At 38.0% G+C, this 18,027-nt stretch overlaps 1 protein-coding gene across 9 annotated transcripts in view; it reads right to left on the bottom strand.

Annotated features, from left to right (window-relative positions):
• Positions 1-18,027, bottom strand: part of adgrb3 (adhesion G protein-coupled receptor B3) — a 171,504-nt gene that overhangs the window by 44,629 nt on the left and 108,848 nt on the right. For all 9 annotated transcript variants that reach the window (XM_047351269.1, XM_047351272.1, XM_047351264.1 and 6 more), the window contains 6 exons: positions 17,051-17,119; positions 12,945-13,053; positions 6,727-6,873; positions 6,103-6,178; positions 2,278-2,380; positions 405-448 (listed from right to left, as the gene is read on the bottom strand). In XM_047351269.1, coding sequence (XP_047207225.1) covers positions 405-448; positions 2,278-2,380; positions 6,103-6,178; positions 6,727-6,873; positions 12,945-13,053; positions 17,051-17,119 — 548 coding nt within the window. The remainder of the gene's footprint in view (positions 1-404; positions 449-2,277; positions 2,381-6,102; positions 6,179-6,726; positions 6,874-12,944; positions 13,054-17,050; positions 17,120-18,027) is intronic.

The following is an 18,027-nucleotide window of genomic DNA, read 5'->3' as shown; positions in this document are numbered from 1 at the left end:
TCCAGTTGTTTTTGTAGTGTACCATTCTTCATTATATATGGCACCAGCAAAAACAGAGACTGATTTTTTTATGACCATGACTTTTTCCAGGGATGAGCATGTGACTCAAGTGTGACCCATGTTTAACTCTTGCAGGAGTCATGGTAGCAATTGCTGCAAAAGAACTCTGTAGCTGTCATGCCTGAACACTGGTCAGGGGACACTGAAAAAAAATCCATGAACTTAATTCCAAGTGCCTCAGTCCAGAATAGGTGGGAGCCTCAGCAAACATAAACATAATTTCTCGAACTATATATATATCTGTTTAAGTTATCGCTGGTATTTATGAAGGCTGTGAACCATATTGTAAGATATATCTAAGATTTGTATACTTATATGGATTAGATTATCGTGTGCCCACTTACATTATGGTGCTGTCCCAGAGTGCACAATACGGCTTCATTGTTCCCTGGAATACAAGAAAAGTGTAACAAATCTCAGTAAATCAAAAAGACAACTGATAACTTTTTATCAGCACAGCACCATCATTATTACATAATTGTGTGTTTGTCCAATCTTGATCTTGTGAAAGTGTATTTTATGGATCACAGAAACCATAAATTAGAGCACGGACAACACTATCACAGCACCACACAATGAAGACAAATTTGAAGACATGCTCAGATTTACATGTGCTTTATCTCTGAAATGCATAAAAAGGTCTGAGTCATAAAAAGATTGTCCTTGTAATTAACTGAACGCAGCTCCTGACATTCGGTGCTTGCAAATTAATTTTCAAGCCAATTAACCAACAATGTGTCTTTTCCAAAGGAAGGTGATAGACACTGTGATCTTTGTAAAAGATTGAATAAAACAATATCAAAGGTCTATTCACATAACACCCGGTAGATGGCATGAAATTCTGTAAATGAAATGAGAAAAGTAGTGGCTATAGACTGAAACATTGCGCATGATTTATCATTTAGATTCTAGATGGTGAAATGTTTACACATAGCGTGTTCATGAAAGTTTTAATAATTTTTTGCCTTGAAGGATGTGTTTGAATGGTTTGTTTTGCAAGATGGATGAATTATTCATCAAACAACTGTAATGGCTTTGAAAAGCAAGTATTAGTTGCACAAGTTTGGTTTTATTGCTGATTTTCTCTTATCCAAACATGGTCAAAATTGTACAGACAGTCTTAAATATATGCATACACCCAAACATACTTCAGTCTGGACATCTGACCACTCTTATTATCAGCAATGACAGCCTCGATTTAAATTGGTTGGTTCCCTGGCATGTTCCAGGCTTTATAGCTTAGTTCAAACATTTTCAAAAGAGTTCAGGTTAGGATCATTCCACAATTTTAGCCATTGTAATGTTACCCTGCTTTATCTATTCCAAAACAAGTTTTGTCGTGCATATGGGATCATTGTGCTGTTGGAGCACTCAATTGTGTTAAAGCTAAAACCATCTGACCCAAACTGTCCTACTCAGATGAAAGGAAATTAGTTTGTATGTACTAAAACAACCGAGGAACCAGCAAATCTCAATCTGATCATAAACCAGAAGATGACTCGATGCCAGTGTATTTGTCCACAATGAAGCAAGTTTTATATCACAACGAGCTGAATGGCGTCAACCTAGACAGAATCCCCAGTTCTAAAACCAACACTTTCAAGCTCAGCTAAAATTTGTTGCTACCATATGGACTTCTCCCTTCATAAGAAAACCTTTATTGTTAAATGAGACAAAGATTAAGGTACTTGTCCAAAATTCGAAGAGGTAAGAGGAGTCAGGGTCAGGGTTTCAAACTTAAGAACACTGTACTAGCTGTCAAGCATGGTGGTGGTAGTGTCATGCTGCGTGGTGGTTGGCTGCTAGTGGTGCATGTATATTATACAAAATGAGTGAAATGGTGAAGATCGGGAAATTTTTCAACTGCACCTCAAGTCAACAACCAGATATTTGAAACGGGGTATTCTAACAGAGCTATGATGCAAGACACACATCAAAACTACTGGTTTTAGAATGGATAAAACAGACTGACATTTATCAGTCAGCGACCTCAACCCTACGGAAATCTGTGAACTATGCTTAGAAACCAGGTCTATGCAAGAAAATAAAATAATTTATGTCGCACTAGAATTGTGATTCTGTATTCTGAATTAATTACAGATAATTATTCTTATTCTTTGAGATTAATTTGAGGTGTTAGTTGTCTAATCATTCCACCCTGAAAATGGACAACAGGACTGTAACAGTTCACAGATTCAAATTAACTGTGAGGCTTACATTTGCCAGGTGAGCCAATTCAATCTCGAGATGGGACTCGGTTGCCTTGGGCTCGGGTCTTACAGTCACAGCGATAACCTTGGAGTTCACAGCAGTGTGATTCCTGTGTAAAAAACAGATTAATTAATGCTTTTATTAAAGTTTTCCCGTGGCTTCTTTTTATCAAATTGTCTTTTGGTATTCAGTATTTCAGAACAACAGTTTTGGCACATTTGTGTATATTCATGTAAGTTATGTTATTTCTACAGTCAAGACAAAAAGCCATTCTTTAAAGCTCAACAAGACTCACAAACAGCAAAGCTTCAAGTAACCTAACCCTATAATACTTAAGGATTAGATACCAACTTGGTATTAAAGCCTGATTTAAGGTCAAACTAAGCACACACATTTGTAATTTAAAGTTTCTCTTAATATATTAATTTAGTAACATAATATTTTTAATGCAAACATTTTTAAAATGATTTTAAAACTCATTTAGTATCAGGCTAATATATTCCCTGAGGTTTTGTTTGTACCGAATCCTAAATATTATACACTGAAAACAGAAAAGGTGTTAAAGCTCTCAATTAGGCATAAAAAGTACAAAAAACATGTAACTGATATCTTGTTCAAAATCATCAAATAGACCAGAAAACAGAGGTTACAAAGGTCACCTAAACCTGCTATGCTTTTCAAAACTTTGCTTTACCTTGTTTTTTTAAAGGAGCAAAAAGGTTCTAGAACATTTTTCTGCTGAAAAAATTGAGCTATAAGGGCAGAAGCCCTTCTGCTCTTAACACCACTGGAGCTGAACATATTTTTTGTACCTGCCTTTCTCTTGTGGAAGAATTCAAACCTCAACGCTTATTTCAAAATGGACTAAACTGCTCCATCCAGAATACAGTTAAATATTTGACATTTAGTGGAATAAAAGTTACTTTTTTTGTCAAAGCTTTGCATGCTTAAAAAGTGGCAAATGGTAACTATTAAACTCTAACAGTCCCTTTTTGATAAGCGTATTCCCATGTCAGTCTGAAAAGGGCAACCTTAAGTGTCTCATTAAGAGTTTTTTCCACACAGACACAATGGACTGCTGCAGATGCTCTACTGCACAGCTGACCTGACATGCCCTGGAAGCACCACTGTCCTTGGATATCAGTGCCAGAGTCTTGTTCACTCGGAGCAGACATCAGATGGTTCTTTGAGCCTTCTACAGATCTTACATACACATATGTCGCTCTTAATTAACAATATACTCCAAGCTTCAGTAAGTGCTTAATTTCCTAAATTAGAGCCAACAAAGTTCTTTAACTTTCTTTAGAAAGTACACAAGCAACAAGCTGAAGTGTAATTATTTTACAGACCAGATCTCTCCGCTATGCATCTTTGTACAACATATAAGTCATTGTTGGCCATAGAATACAATTCTGACACTTAATGAACTGTCCATTGGTTTTGTTAAAAAAAAAACACAACAATAAAACTTATACAAAGATGCTTGAAGATTTCTGGAGATGAATGAGACTAGATCTGTGATGCAAAACAAGGGCAATCACAACTGCCAAATGAGTTTCCAAAATCAAGACCGTAAGGAAAAAACCTCTTGTTGCAGTAATTCAGAACATTATGGAGAATCCAAGAGATTTTATGGGGATTGATGAGGAAATTCTTAACATGGTTGTTAGGAGGGGTCCTGCCATATATGTATGAGCCACCGATATGGGAAGATGACCCACTGTCTGAACTGCTGATAATTACAGAGGGCCCACTCTGGGAAACCAAGAGTCATGCTCTGTGCCATTATCTGCCATTTTATTGTTGCACTAATTCAAAAAGGCTTAGTGGTTTTGGCATGTTCAAAAGTTTGTGGTGGCCACTCTTGCTCCTCAACAGTCTCCTTTCCTCCTCTTTTTTATTTTTGCTTTATGCACTGCAATGCAGATTTGTGTTTTGTTTTTTGTTTTTAAATGGGCAAAATACACCTTTAAAGAGAATAGAAGATTATAAATGTCTTGTTAACCAGGAAGAGCTGCATCACCAAACGCCAAAGAGGAAGCCAGCTTACTGAGTGGGTACACACATAATGCAGTTTGCTTAGAGATGAAGGCTTGCTAACCAGAGGTGGTTTAGATCATAAAACAACTCCACCATTGTTGTTCTTGTCAACCCTATGTTTGTCCCTTTGGATTATTTATTGCTGTCAGCACAAATTTAACATTTACAAATCCTATTAAGAGAAGGAGAGGTCCCTCTTGGAAAAGAGATTTCTAATCTCAATGAAGGTGTACCTGGTTAAATAAAGGTCATATCAAGGCAGTGCTTTTAGTTTTGACTCCCTCTATAACAATCCCTCTGATCCTGGGATTCAATTTCATGTTCTAGCAGTGCTGTTTGCTAGAGTCCTTAAATTTAGATGAAAATAACAGTCCCTCTGCTGCCCAACTGTCTTGGTAGAAGCTCAGAGCAAAACATCTATAACTCTCAGTACCTAACCCTGAAATATCAAATAACACTACCGGTCAAAGGTTTTAGAAGAACTTTCTCATTAACTGGTTTTCTTTCTTTTCATGACTATTTATATTGTATGTAGATTCTCACTGAAGGCGTCAAAACACATGAATGAACACATATGTGATTAAGTAGCAAACCAAAAATTGTAAAAGTACTTTAAACATGTTTTTTATTTTAGATTCCTTAGAGTAGCTGCCCTTTGCTGTGATGACTGAAACATTAACCTTTGGCCGTCTCTCAGTGAACCTCTGGGAAGTATCTACAATGTACATCCATCCATCCATCCATCCATCCATCCATCCATCGATCCATCCATCAATCCAGACATCCAGACATACATACATACATACATACATACATACATACATACATACTGAGGGGTTGCTAGCAGCACCCTAGAAGCAGACTATCATAAAAACTGCAATATACAGTCATATTTATTAAATTAGAATATGCGTTCTGATGAGGTACGTTTGTCAGATTGAGCAGGTATAAACATACTTTTCATTAAGACCACATTTCTGTATTAAAACTGTTTTATTTATTGGTCATGTGTAATATTCTAATCTTAAAATACTTTCGTTAGCTGTAAGAAGAAAATCATCACTATTAACAGAAATAAAGGGTTAAAAACATCTGTCCCTGTTTATTAATCTATTTAATGTGTTTCGTTTAATGAATTGAGTAATATAATATAATATTTCCTCACAATTATGAATATTTCCTCCCAATAGCTAACATTTGACCCACTTCCAGCAACCGCTTACACTCTGTGAACTGTGATTGTATATGATTTCCATAAGGATGAACACATTGACCCCAAGAACAACTTACTGGGTGGTTCAGTCAAAATCAAAATGCCCTCTTGAAAATGTGTAAGAGTCAAACTAACTGATAGATTCAGACTTGATAATTTATTGAAAATTACTGCATATAGCCAAACCAGGATGGCAACAAATTCTTTAAAATACATTTGTGATTTGAAAAACGTTTAATGTATTTGTGAAAACAAAAAACATGGAAATTCTTATTTTTCCCAAAAATATTGCTAAAATTCCATCTCATTTTATTCTTGTAAGTCCAATATCGTGTAACATCTTGTCTCGTGAGCTGGATGTACCTAGTTCGTAACAATCAGTCTATTGTAATTTTCCTGAATAAAAGCAAACTGCTCTAGCACAGCGGGCTACCTCCTTGTGAATCTGGCGCTGGGTAATTATGAGGTGTTTCAAGTTCCCAGCTGGCAAGTGATCACAATGCAAAGAAAAACTTATGTTTAAAACTCATGAATCTAAAGAGGACATTTTTAAAGATGAATAGAAATGTTTCCCTTACTTTGGTGAAGGAAGCATGAGTCCAAGAGTCTTGTAGAGAACAGTTCCCAAAATGAACACAGGTGATCCTTCCATGTCTAAAAGAGCAAATGAGGAATCAGGTGATGGTTTTAAAGAAACGACTGTTTTATCTGATCCTAAATAACAAAAAGAAATAAATATTTTTCCATAGGGTTAATAATTTGTAAAACACATCTCCTATATGTTTGACTCACAGTCGTAATCAGTAACTTCCTTATTTTTTATTCATAACAGATAAGGTTGATTGAACCAGTTAACAAATTTGGATTAGAATATGGAGTGGCAGCTGCAGTTTTTGAATGCATGCCCTAAAAAGGGATTTGATGACTGTAAAAGCACAGGCAAGTAAACCTTTTTTTTTACAACTTTATTATACTTGAAAAATGTGTATTGCAATATAAAAAAATAAGAGCATCCTCAGAGGACTGGTGGATCTGTGATAAAGTGTTTTTAAAACATTACTGTAAGTGTTAATTTTAAAGTTTAATAAAGAATAAAGTTTACACGAGAAGTCTGTCTGTACAACTTTAAGTCTTGTCGAAAAAACTATTTGGACAGGAGGTGATGTGGCTCCATGAAATACTGGGTGTGTTCAGTGACATACCTGCTGACTGGGAAACAAAGAGGCCCTTTGGGATGACCACTTTATCTTCAGAGTTCCTGGCCCACTCAACCATGCCTTTACGACCTTTCATGGGGAAGTTGATGTCAGTCATCACAGACACGGCTGGAAGTCTTTGGATGCTGGCCACTGCAGAAACCAATAAAGAAATATAGATTACAGATGTACTCCAGGGTATATGAGTCTGAAGATCATTTCATGAGCAGTTAAACCAGATAGAAAGAGAAGGACTAAAAACATTTTGCTTTCATATTTTATATATAATATAGAAGAAACAGGCTAATATAGGCAGAAACTTGCCAAACAACTTGTTTTTTTTCTGCACAAAGATTCACATTTACATAAACCACCACGAGAAAGTCCAAAATCAAACCTAAAACTGGCTCATCGCAACTGGAAGACTTGTTATCTCCCTAATCACCTCTCATTCCCTCATCTGCCTGAAGTGAGGCTAATAAAAACATTGTGTGTACTGAGGCAATAACAAGACAAAAATACCCTGGATTAATGAAAAAAGACCTTAAATTTTCAAGGGAGGACAGAGCTGCACTTTTTTTTCAACCTGCAATCATATCAGGCCCCAGTCAGGTGGTGGCTCAGCAAAGGGGAATCTCCGGCTAATCCTACCATTGATGTAAAAACTCCATTGTTCATTGTTCTGTTCTGGTAGTACAATTTATATTTTGGCATGACTCCATGTTTGAGGGAAATCTGTGACATTGGAGGTGTGCCTGTGTATTTGTGATGATCCTATAGTAAGCGTGAAATCAGCAAGCACCAGGAGGCTTGTTCCCAGTGCCAGATGTTAAAAGCAGTGGCGGTAAGGTGTGTTTATTTGTGGTTTTAGTCACAGGGCACACCAAGGAAAAATAACAAAATCGTAAGAAAACTGTATTTCAGGGGTGTTTTAGGCAATTCTGCATGTTAATGAAATTTTTACATCTGCCTTATTGAGTTTGCGAACTTAAATAAAGCAGTCGCAGCATGTTTAGTGCAAAAATGTAATACCAGTTTTAGTAAGCGGATATAAAAATTATTTTCATTATATCCAAACATAATAAACATCTTCCTTAAAAATAATTTATTTATTTATTTATTTATTTTTTTTACCCGTCATTGTGCGTAACTGACATAAATAATGTCCTAAGCTTTATTGTGCCCCCTAAATGTTTTTAAGGAGTGAAAATAAGTTGTTGGATTGGAAAGCCTTTTGCAATTAAGGTTATTTAACTAAAAGTAGCAGGGCAGAAAATGGTACAGCAGTGGCGGCCACTATTTATCTGCTTTGGCTCCCACCAATGTATCCACAAAACCATCCATTGCTCTAATCAAAATGACCGAGGATAGATGGGTGTGGGCTGAAATTCTTTTTATGGCTTTTAATCTGTATGCAGCACCCAATATGTATTAGTTATCCATAAACCATGATCTCCATGTAGGTTCCATGAATTATCGGGACCTATTTTGGTAGATTGAGCACTTTTCTAGACAAAGTGCCATACAAAGTTATTAACAGGACATTTTTTACATGGTGTGGATGGGGTGTTCAGGGTGATGTGCAGTGTTTGGTTCCTGTCACCCATAAGATTTTGCATGTATGCAAAAATGTTCAGAGCACCTTGTTCCACAGGTTTCCTATGGCCCCCACATGGCTTGTGGCAAATCTTAATGGGACATCTAATAACTTTGTTTTAACACTTTTCAGGACATACTGTATTTATGGAGTGCATGACTAATAGTATTCCAGTTGACAGATTGTCCCACTTCAGCTGTGGATCTGAGCAACAGCTCCAGAGTTACCAAGTGCCTCTTGGCTGCTTCACTGATTAATGTTCTCCTTGTCCTGCAGTTTAGCTTAGGAGGACAGCCATGTCATGGTAGGGTTTTAGTAGTGCCATATTCTTGCCATTTTCAGATGATGGATTGAACAAATGTTCTGTTAGATGCTCAAATGGGAAAGATAGAACGTCAGAGGCCTTCACAAAACAGCTGTATACTGAGATTGAATTGATATAGTTTTATCTTGAGAGCAATTTACACACATGTGGACCGTGCATCAGTTAAGTGACTTCTGAAGACAACTGGTGGCACTGCAATTTATTCAGACTGTGGTTCAGTAAGAAGAGTAGTCGTCTTGAAATCAGAAGGTTGTTGGTTCGATTCCAGCTTCCTCCTGCCATATGTTGATGTGCCCCTGGGCAAGGCACTTAACCTCAAGTTGCCTACTGATCTGCGTATCAGTGTATGAATATGTGAGTGTGATTGGGTGAATGTGGCTCTAGTGTAAAGTGCTTTGAGTGGTTGGTAAGAAAGGTGCTATATAAGTTAAGATCATTTACCATGACATAAAATCCCAAGAAAATACATTGAAGTTTGTGGCTGTGAAATTATATATTTTGAAAAACTTCAAGGGATTGTGATATGTTTTCCAATGCCTGTGCAGAGGTAAAATTTACAAACATATACAAAACAAAAGAATGATTTCAGACCAGTGTAAAGTGAAATTTCACTCTAAAAATTTCAGATTTTCTGTACAAAAGAACTTACTGTTACATCTTTAAATCCAAACTTAAATCCCAAATGTAAACATATTTTGCCTTATTAGCCTACCAGTGTTGGTCCTTTATAAGTAATGTTCATACCATTCTTCTAGAATTCACATTTTAGCCTGAGAGGTTTCCATAGTACCAACCGACCAAGAGTTTGAAACACAGGTAACAGATTTTATAAAGTGTTTTGAGGTTTTTCATAGTTTGCACTTACTGTTTTATCTATACTTGCCGTACATAGAAGAATTACATGCTTGAGCTTATTTTGAACTTTGAATATTATATTTTAAATTTATATTGAATGCACTGCAGACTCTACATGATCACCCCTCATAATATCATTTTCAGGTTGCAAATTGGGTGAGACAAATGCAGACTTGTGTAGCTCAAAACTATTTGGAAGGGTAAACCCAATAAAGTTTCAGTGTTTACATCCCAGGTAGGACAGATATCTTTATGAGTAAAGTTAGTATGTTCTTCTTGTGTTTTCATTGGATACTCTGCTTCTTCCTCCCATAGCTCAAAAACATTTGTGTTATGTTTAACAGGAGGCTCTCAATTACAATATAAATGCTTGACCAAGTAGCTGTTTTTCTCTGTGTTGACCCTTCGATGGACTGGTGGTATGTCCAAGTTGTACAGGTCCTTCTCAAAATATTAGCATATTGTGATAAAGTTCATTATTTTCCATAATGTCATGATGAAAATTTAACATTCATATATTTTAGATTCATTGCACACTAACTGAAATATTTCAGGTCTTTTATTGTCTTAATATGGATGATTTTGGCATACAGCTCATGAAAACCCAAAATTCCTATCTCACAAAATTAGCATACAATTAAAAGGGTCTCTAAACGAGTTATGAACCTAATCATCTAAATCAACGAGTTAACTCTAAACACCTGCAAAAGATTCCTGAGGCCTTTAAAACTCCCAGCCTGGTTCATCACTCAAAACCCCAATCATGGGTAAGACTGCCGACCTGACTGCTGTCCAGAAGGCCACTATTGACACCCTCAAGCAAGAGGGTAAGACACAGAAATAAATTTCTGAACGAATAGGCTGTTCCCAGAGTGCTGTATCAAGGCACCTCAGTGGGAAGTCTGTGGAAAGGAAAAAGTGTGGCAGAAAACGCTGCACAACGAGAAGAGGTGACCGGACCCAGAGGAAGATTGTGGAGAAGGGCCGATTCCAGACCTTGGGGGACCTGCGGAAGCAGTGGACTGAGTCTGGAGTAGAAACATCCAGAGCCACCGTGCACAGGCGTGTGCAGGAAATGGGCTACAGGTGCCGCATTCCCCAGGTCAAGCCACTTTTGAACCAGAAACAGCGGCAGAAGCGCCTGACCTGGGCTACAGAGAAGCAGCACTGGACTGTTGCTCAGTGGTCCAAAGTACATTTTTCGGATGAAAGCAAATTCTGCATGTCATTCGGAAATCAAGGTGCCAGTGTCTGGAGGAAGACTGGGGAGAAGGAAATGCCAAAATGCCAGAAGTCCAGTGTCAAGTACCCACAGTCAGTGATGGTCTGGGGTGCCGTGTCAGCTGCTGGTGTTGGTCCACTGTGTTTTATCAAGGGCAGGGTCAATGCAGCTAGCTATCAGGAGATTTTGGAGCACTTCATGCTTCCATCTGCTTAAAAGCTTTATGGAAATGAAGATTTCATTTTTCAGCACGACCTGGCACCTGCTCACAGTGCCAAAACCACTGGTAAATGGTTTACTGACCATGGTATCACTGTGCTCAATTGGCCTGCCAACTCTCCTGACCTGAACCCCATAGAGAATCTGTGGGATATTGTGAAGAGAACGTTGAGAGACTCAAGACCCAACACTCTGGATGAGCTAAAGGCCGCTATCGAAGCATCCTGGGCCTCCATAAGACCTCAGCAGTGCCACAGGCTGATTGCCTCCATGCCACGCCGCATTGAAGCAGTCATTTCTGCAAAAGGATTCCCGACCAAGTATTGAGTGCATAACTGTACATGATTATTTGAAGGTTGACGTTTTTTGTATTAAAAACACTTTTCTTTTATTGATCGGATGAAATATGCTACTTTTGTGAGATAGGAATTTTAGGTTTTCATGAGCTGTATGCCAAAATCATCCATATTAAGACAATTAAAGACCTGAAATATTTCAGTTAGTGTGCAATGAATCTAAAATATATGAATGTTAAATTTTCCTCATGACATTATGGAAAATAATGAACTTTATCACAATATGCTAATATTTTGAGAAGGACCTGTAGGCCATAGACAAGGCAGCAATAAAACTGGGTATTACTGTGTGAGTCAACTGGTTTTCTTTAATTCCTTTTCTTGTTAAAGCTTTGCTTGCACCTTCTGAATATGTTTAGTTGTCAGTTCAGAGTCATTTTAACAGAACAGTTATTTTCTGTGTAAAGCTCGGCTTATATGTTAATGCTTTTTGGTAGTAAAATGGTGAGCAAATGCTATTAAGACAGTCTTGCACTAAAAAAATTTACATTTACAGAAGAGCACAAAGATTTTCTTACATAAAAAGTCAGTAATATCTGGCATTATGAAATCCACTTAAGCTTCATTTCTAAGTCCGAATTTATCCATTAATTTGACTCTTACATAGTTTCATAATGGCATTTTGATAAGTGAATTCACTGAACCACAAAGTATGCTGTTCTCAAGGGTTACATATTCATCATTATGGAAATCATATACTATCACAGTTCACACAGTGTAAGCAATTGCTGGAAGTGGGTCAAATGTTGGCTATTGTGAGGAATACACATAAGAATCCACCCTCTTAAAAGGCACACAGTAAATGTACACATTTACATGCAAGAATGAGTAAAGACCACAGTTATCCTATTCCATGAAAGTGAGACACCATTCACTGTAGAGAAAGAAATGAAATGAGATCATGAGGACCTCAGATCATCCAAGATGCTATGCAACAGAAATTAAAGGAACACAAAGTAACTCCAAGGAAAAGAAATATTGCATAAACTCTGTAGTCAGACTCCAGAGACTAACAAGGGGAGATGTAAAATAGACAAAAAGCCATGTAGCAGAAAAGCACATTACAGCTGCAAAGAATAACTTTGCTAATTTCACTTCCGATTTTATAGCCTTTCATCAGTAACTCGCATAGTATGTTTATTTCCAAGACCGTTGCAAGGAACTGACACAGGGTCCTTTTTTTGATGATACACTACTGCAAAAACATCCTTCAGGGTACACAGTGCTAATCAAGCCTTACTCAAAGAGCTGCACATCGGTGTTATGTCAGACTGAATTATTTCAACTTCAAAAACACAATTCATATTTTATTTTATTTATGAAATAAACACTTGAAACAAAAAATGTGCATTGAAAGTAATTTACTGAGGTACCCCTGTCCTTCTTTTCGTGATACTAGAATTGTCGGTGTCATAGGAATTTAGTACATTGAGACCACAGGATCAGTTTTAATTAAGATTATTGATTTGCAGTAATTTTACTCCCCTCAAGTTTACCATCCACCATTTATCCTAATTTAATGATGGTGGGGAAATTAACTCAGAGAGACAGCAGTGCGCTGGGATTATGTGTCCATGTCGAGATGAGATAAGTGGTGAAATGAACTCAAAGGCAGTAGGTCTGGGAGTGGGAAAGGGAGATGAGTCTTACCCAAGTTTCCAGTCATCAGATAGGCATTGTGGAAATCCTTCATGCCCAGTCCAACAATGTGGATGAACTCCTCTATGACCTGCATGAGTTCCACTGCTGCAGGGTAGATCTGAACAAGATAAGAAGCACAAGAGGATACTAAAATTGCTTCCATTATCTTACAACTCAGGATTGGTAAATGTTAGTAAAGAGATACTGAGTATCAGAACAAGCCACCATGAATACTTTTTTGTCACACAGTTACACATTTAAAGTTAAACCAAGTAATAAGATAGATTGTGTAAATAAAGATTAATCTTAACCCTTTCATGTTTTAGGTCAGTTTAGAATACCAAAAGTATTTATATTAGCTAAATATCAGAAAAAGCAGTGGTATTTTTTTAAATATTTTTTTCCTGACTTTGTTCAAGGAGGGAAGTTTACATTGATTTGCTTTGCAGCATTGCTCTTAAAGTTTAAACAATATGACTTGGGCAAACGTTTTGGGTAGTCTTCTGCAAGCTTCACAAAATAGTTTGGTGGAATTTCGGCAAATTCTACCTAACAAAACTGTTGTAACAGTCAGGTTTGTAGACTGCCTGGCTCCCACACACCCTTTTAGCTCAGCCCACAAACTTTCTACTGCACTTCATTTGTGATGGTCTCTCCAAAACACTAAACATTTGTGCCAAAGCTTTAACTGACGCATGTAGGGAGAGGTTGAAGCATCTGAAGCAAACTACAAACGCATCATGATGCTGCCACCCACATACTTCACAGCTGGGATGGTGTTCCCAATGTAGGGATTGTCATTCTGGCCAAGTACTTAAATTTTAGTTTCGTCAGACAACAGGACATCTTTCCAAAAATTAAGACTGTTGTCCCTGTGTGTTTTGCAAATTAGTATTATTTGTGTTGGTTTTGGAGTGATGGCCTCTTCCTCTAGTGGTGGTGTTTCAGGTAAAATACCTGTTTCACTATGGATAGTAACACTCTCTTATCGGCTTCAACTATGTCATTACAAAGTATTTTGCTTTTGTTCCGTAGATTATATGCACATTTCACCTCAAAAAATATGAATCTCTTGGAGTCTGTACATGTTTTCTTTCTGAATTTAGGATGGCTGATCATTACTATTGTGTTTATACTTGCATATAATTGCTTGAACAGATGGACGTAGCACCTTCATGCATCTGGTAACCCATGGAAGAACCAGACTTGTAGAGGTCCACAATTCTCTTCCTGATTTCTTTTGATATAGATATGATGTCACAAAAGGAGTCAGTGGTGCCTCTGGTTAACTCAAATGTTGTCAAATACCCTAAGAGATCAGATTATCATCATTTGGGCTTTTCTAAACTGTTTGTGTATGTATTAATGTATGTACATTTATGACTTTGAAGAAAGAAATAAAAATATCTCAAAAAAAAAAAGGAAATTCTCATTATTCTGGTATTTGGCAAATAAAATGAATTTTGGTCATCCTAACTGACCTAAAACCTAAAACAACTTTTCAATATCATACAGTTTTAAAAATAAGGTGAGGTTTATTCAGTGATTTAAATATCTGTGCTATTCAATGTATCACGTTCTGCTAATTCTTTACAGAAATTTTAATTCATAGTTCTTCGTTTAAAGCATTTGTGCCAATATCCACACATCTGCCAATTGCTATATTCAATATATTTTGATGTACAGTGTATTGATCTGTTTTAATATGTTCTAAGTGTTGTTTTGTTTGTTTCTGATAATGGTATTACACAGGGAACCTGTTTTTATTGTAATATTTAATGCATAATCTTATATGTTCAGGTTATTTTCCTTATAATATCCTTCATAGCTCAAATAATTTTATCAATAAAAAAATATCCAGACCTCTGGAAATAAATAATACAAATCATGAGCTGCAGCCAGGAATGAACCACACATGTGACATCAGCATCAGAGCTGTAATCATCAGCGTTGCCAGCACAGTTGCTGGTTGGCTTCTCTTTTTAAAGGCCCAGCCAAGTTAAGGGCAATTGCCTCTGTCCATGTGCCACCCGATGTGCATTGGCACTAAGTGAGAGCTGGCAACATGGACAGGGACATGGCATGACCTATAGCACAACTGGTCTGTTATGCTCTACAAATAAATAATTTGAAAGGATGTTATTCTAATAAATGCATCTTAAATGACTGGACATCTGTTCTGAAAGAATTTGGCATTTTGTAAATACTCCAATTTAAATGCTGATTTGTTGTGCATAAACATGTTTCAAATTCACAAACAAACACCCAGCAGTAACAACCAGTGATGTAATTCATTTCAGAGCTAGACATGGTACATTTCAAGTTGTACAAATATTAGTGGGTGGCTTAGACAAATGTGTGAGCACACCTTGCTTAACGATTTACACCCTGGTCTAAGGTGATATCATGCAAACACCTCAGGTAAGTATTTTAGTCTCTCCTCTGTAGCACTTTGTGCACCGTGTGTTTGTATGTGCCTCCACATGAGCTGCCGTCAGAGATGCTGAGGTCGAACGTCTGTGACACAGCAGAGTGAAACCACAAGGGGTTGCTGGGGGGTTGGGCGGTGGTGTGGGGTAGGGGGTGGAGCATCGCATTGCCCCTTCCGGCACGTCTGACGCAGAGTGCAGTCATGCTCATTCTGCTCGTCTCCATGGTAACCGTAGGATGTGAAGGCAGCATGGGGAAATGGCTGCAGTGGAGGTTTTGTAGACAGAGCTCTTCCTTTGCTTGCCATGGTAACACTGACAGGAGGTGAATTTATAGTGATCTCTCCACAGAGCCAACCCTGCAGCCAGTAAAGGCTCATAGTGAGGTATTTCATGTAAGAGGAGTTTTGAATGTCCACAGTGTGTAGCGAGTGTGTGGGTGCTGTGGAAACAGAGCTCATTAATGCAAGCTAAACCCACAAGTGAGAAGAACATGTAGCTGTGAAGTCAGAGCATCGTCTGTTGAAATTAGGCATCGTCTCTGTCCAAACGCTGGGGTGATGAAACCAGACACGCACATAAATCACTGCAGAAATAGTTTATCTTGTCACATCTACATTTTCTGTCCTCAATCAGCGGCAAACATTTCCAGAGTCTACATTTTCTCTAATCTGTCTGTACCGTCTCTGACGCATTCTGACTAATGAAACCGCTTGTTTATGAGCTTTTCTATCAGACAACATTTCGATGGGGGTTGGTAAACGGAGGCTCCAGTATGTAAACACCTAATTACTACCTGTATCAATAGCAAATGCAGGCTGTCCTTGCAGTGCTTAAAACAGCTTCAATGTTAGCTAAAGTAGGATGATTTCCAGCCAAAGAGGGAGAAAAGAAGGAGATATCTGGCTTATTTAAGGGGAACAGCTTCTTCTTGATCTGTCAGAGCAGGTGACACCCTATTTCAGTCAGTTTACCACTGAAAGTGACACCTGAGCAGATGCCCTTTGCAGACCTGCGGTCATCACAGATGGCATCTCTGTCAGAATCTGGACATGTGCGATTTCAGAGTTGAGGTTGCCTGAGACACTGGGGGCAGTTTTCAAAACAAGATATGTCACCTCTCAAGATAGGACTCGCATCCACAAGGGTATCCAGCTCAAGTTCTGTTGTATTTCCTTTTATTTGTAGGGGATATTATACCATTTTTCTGGTATCACTGGGTTGCATTGTCAGTGTCACACATGGCAGGCAGGAATTGGAGATGTGGATGTTTTGTCTTAAATATCTAAATTGGGAGTTCATTTGTTAAAATTCAACTAAAGTACTACTCTAATCACATGATTATCTGGGTGGGATGGATAAAACAATGTGCCTGCAGGAGGAATGAGTTCTGCAGTGTTAATGGCTGGACAGTTTCTATGACTGTGTTGCTGCCATCAAGTGGACGTTTGAGGTACTGTTTTTTTTTAAATGAGGCTAGATGCCAAGTCTGCTGAATGACCTTGCATTCCTATGGAGAATAACTTCGTAAAACACATCTAAATGTAATGTATCTCAGTTTTTTTTGGGGGGGGGGATATGTTTTTTTTTACAGATGGAGCTTCAGATGGAGCGAATAGCAATATTTCTGACAAAACATCCATGCAGGAAGCTTGAATTATTTAGGAGCACTACAACTGTGCTTACCTTTTGTGCATCTTCCCATTTCTCCTTATTTTCCTCCTCCAAGAGGTTGCTGATGATTTGAAAAAAGTTCTGTGAAAAATGATGAAAGGGGAAAATACATAAGTCACCCACGCACATGTATTACAGGCACTGCAGCAGGCTTGCTTTTTAAAAATCATGACATTAGCACCATGTGCTCAAACAGAACTGCTGTAAATAATATACAGACATTTGTGAATGTGAAATAAAAAAAAACCCAGGTATTTCTTTAAGGGGATAATGATGGTCCCTGCAGGGCTCAATAACACTGGAAAAATGTGCAACTGGAACCACGTCGGTAAACAAATGGGGAAAAGACACATTTTTGTTACAGCTAAAGCAGGGAAAAAATACACCTTCCAAACTCCTGCAGCTTGCAGAGAACACTTATTGCTACAGGAGACAAGCACAAGCTGCAATAAGAAAATAAGAAGAGATGAAAGTGAATGTTTGAGCAGCTGTGCAGATCGTCGTCTTTGGCAGTGACAACCAGGGCCCGCTCGAGGTGCATGCCTACAGTATTAATAGGACCCCTGTCTGATCTTTTGCCTTGTTATTTTGTCTGGTCTACAATATGCCTGAGGGAGTGGCTCTTTCTCTCTCCCTCTCTTGACACAGGCTATCTTGTTTTCTACTTGAATGCTTATGCTCCCTCTGGTGGTAATGTGCCCACTTTAACACTGCATTAGCGCACAGGCACATGGAGGGGTTGGGCTGGCTGACTTCTCTCCCGCCTGCCAACACATATGCACACTATGGAGCTCTCCTAATAACCAGCAATAGGATGTTCTCTACATCTCATAGGTTTTTCAGGGCATGGGGAGAATTGGCTGGATAGGGTCAGGTTCCCCATCCATGGACAGGACATTTGGGTTTAATTTCCACAGAAGTTAACAAGTACCACATTTGTTATAACTGAGAGAGAGACTGTCAATAAAACAGAAAATTAAAAAAATAGG

The sequence above is a fragment of the Girardinichthys multiradiatus genome, chromosome 22, assembly GCF_021462225.1.
Source record: "Girardinichthys multiradiatus isolate DD_20200921_A chromosome 22, DD_fGirMul_XY1, whole genome shotgun sequence".
Classification (NCBI taxonomy): domain Eukaryota; kingdom Metazoa; phylum Chordata; class Actinopteri; order Cyprinodontiformes; family Goodeidae; genus Girardinichthys; species Girardinichthys multiradiatus.
Note: the sequence above shows the minus strand (reverse complement) of the source record. Positions and strands in the feature narration are given on the sequence as shown.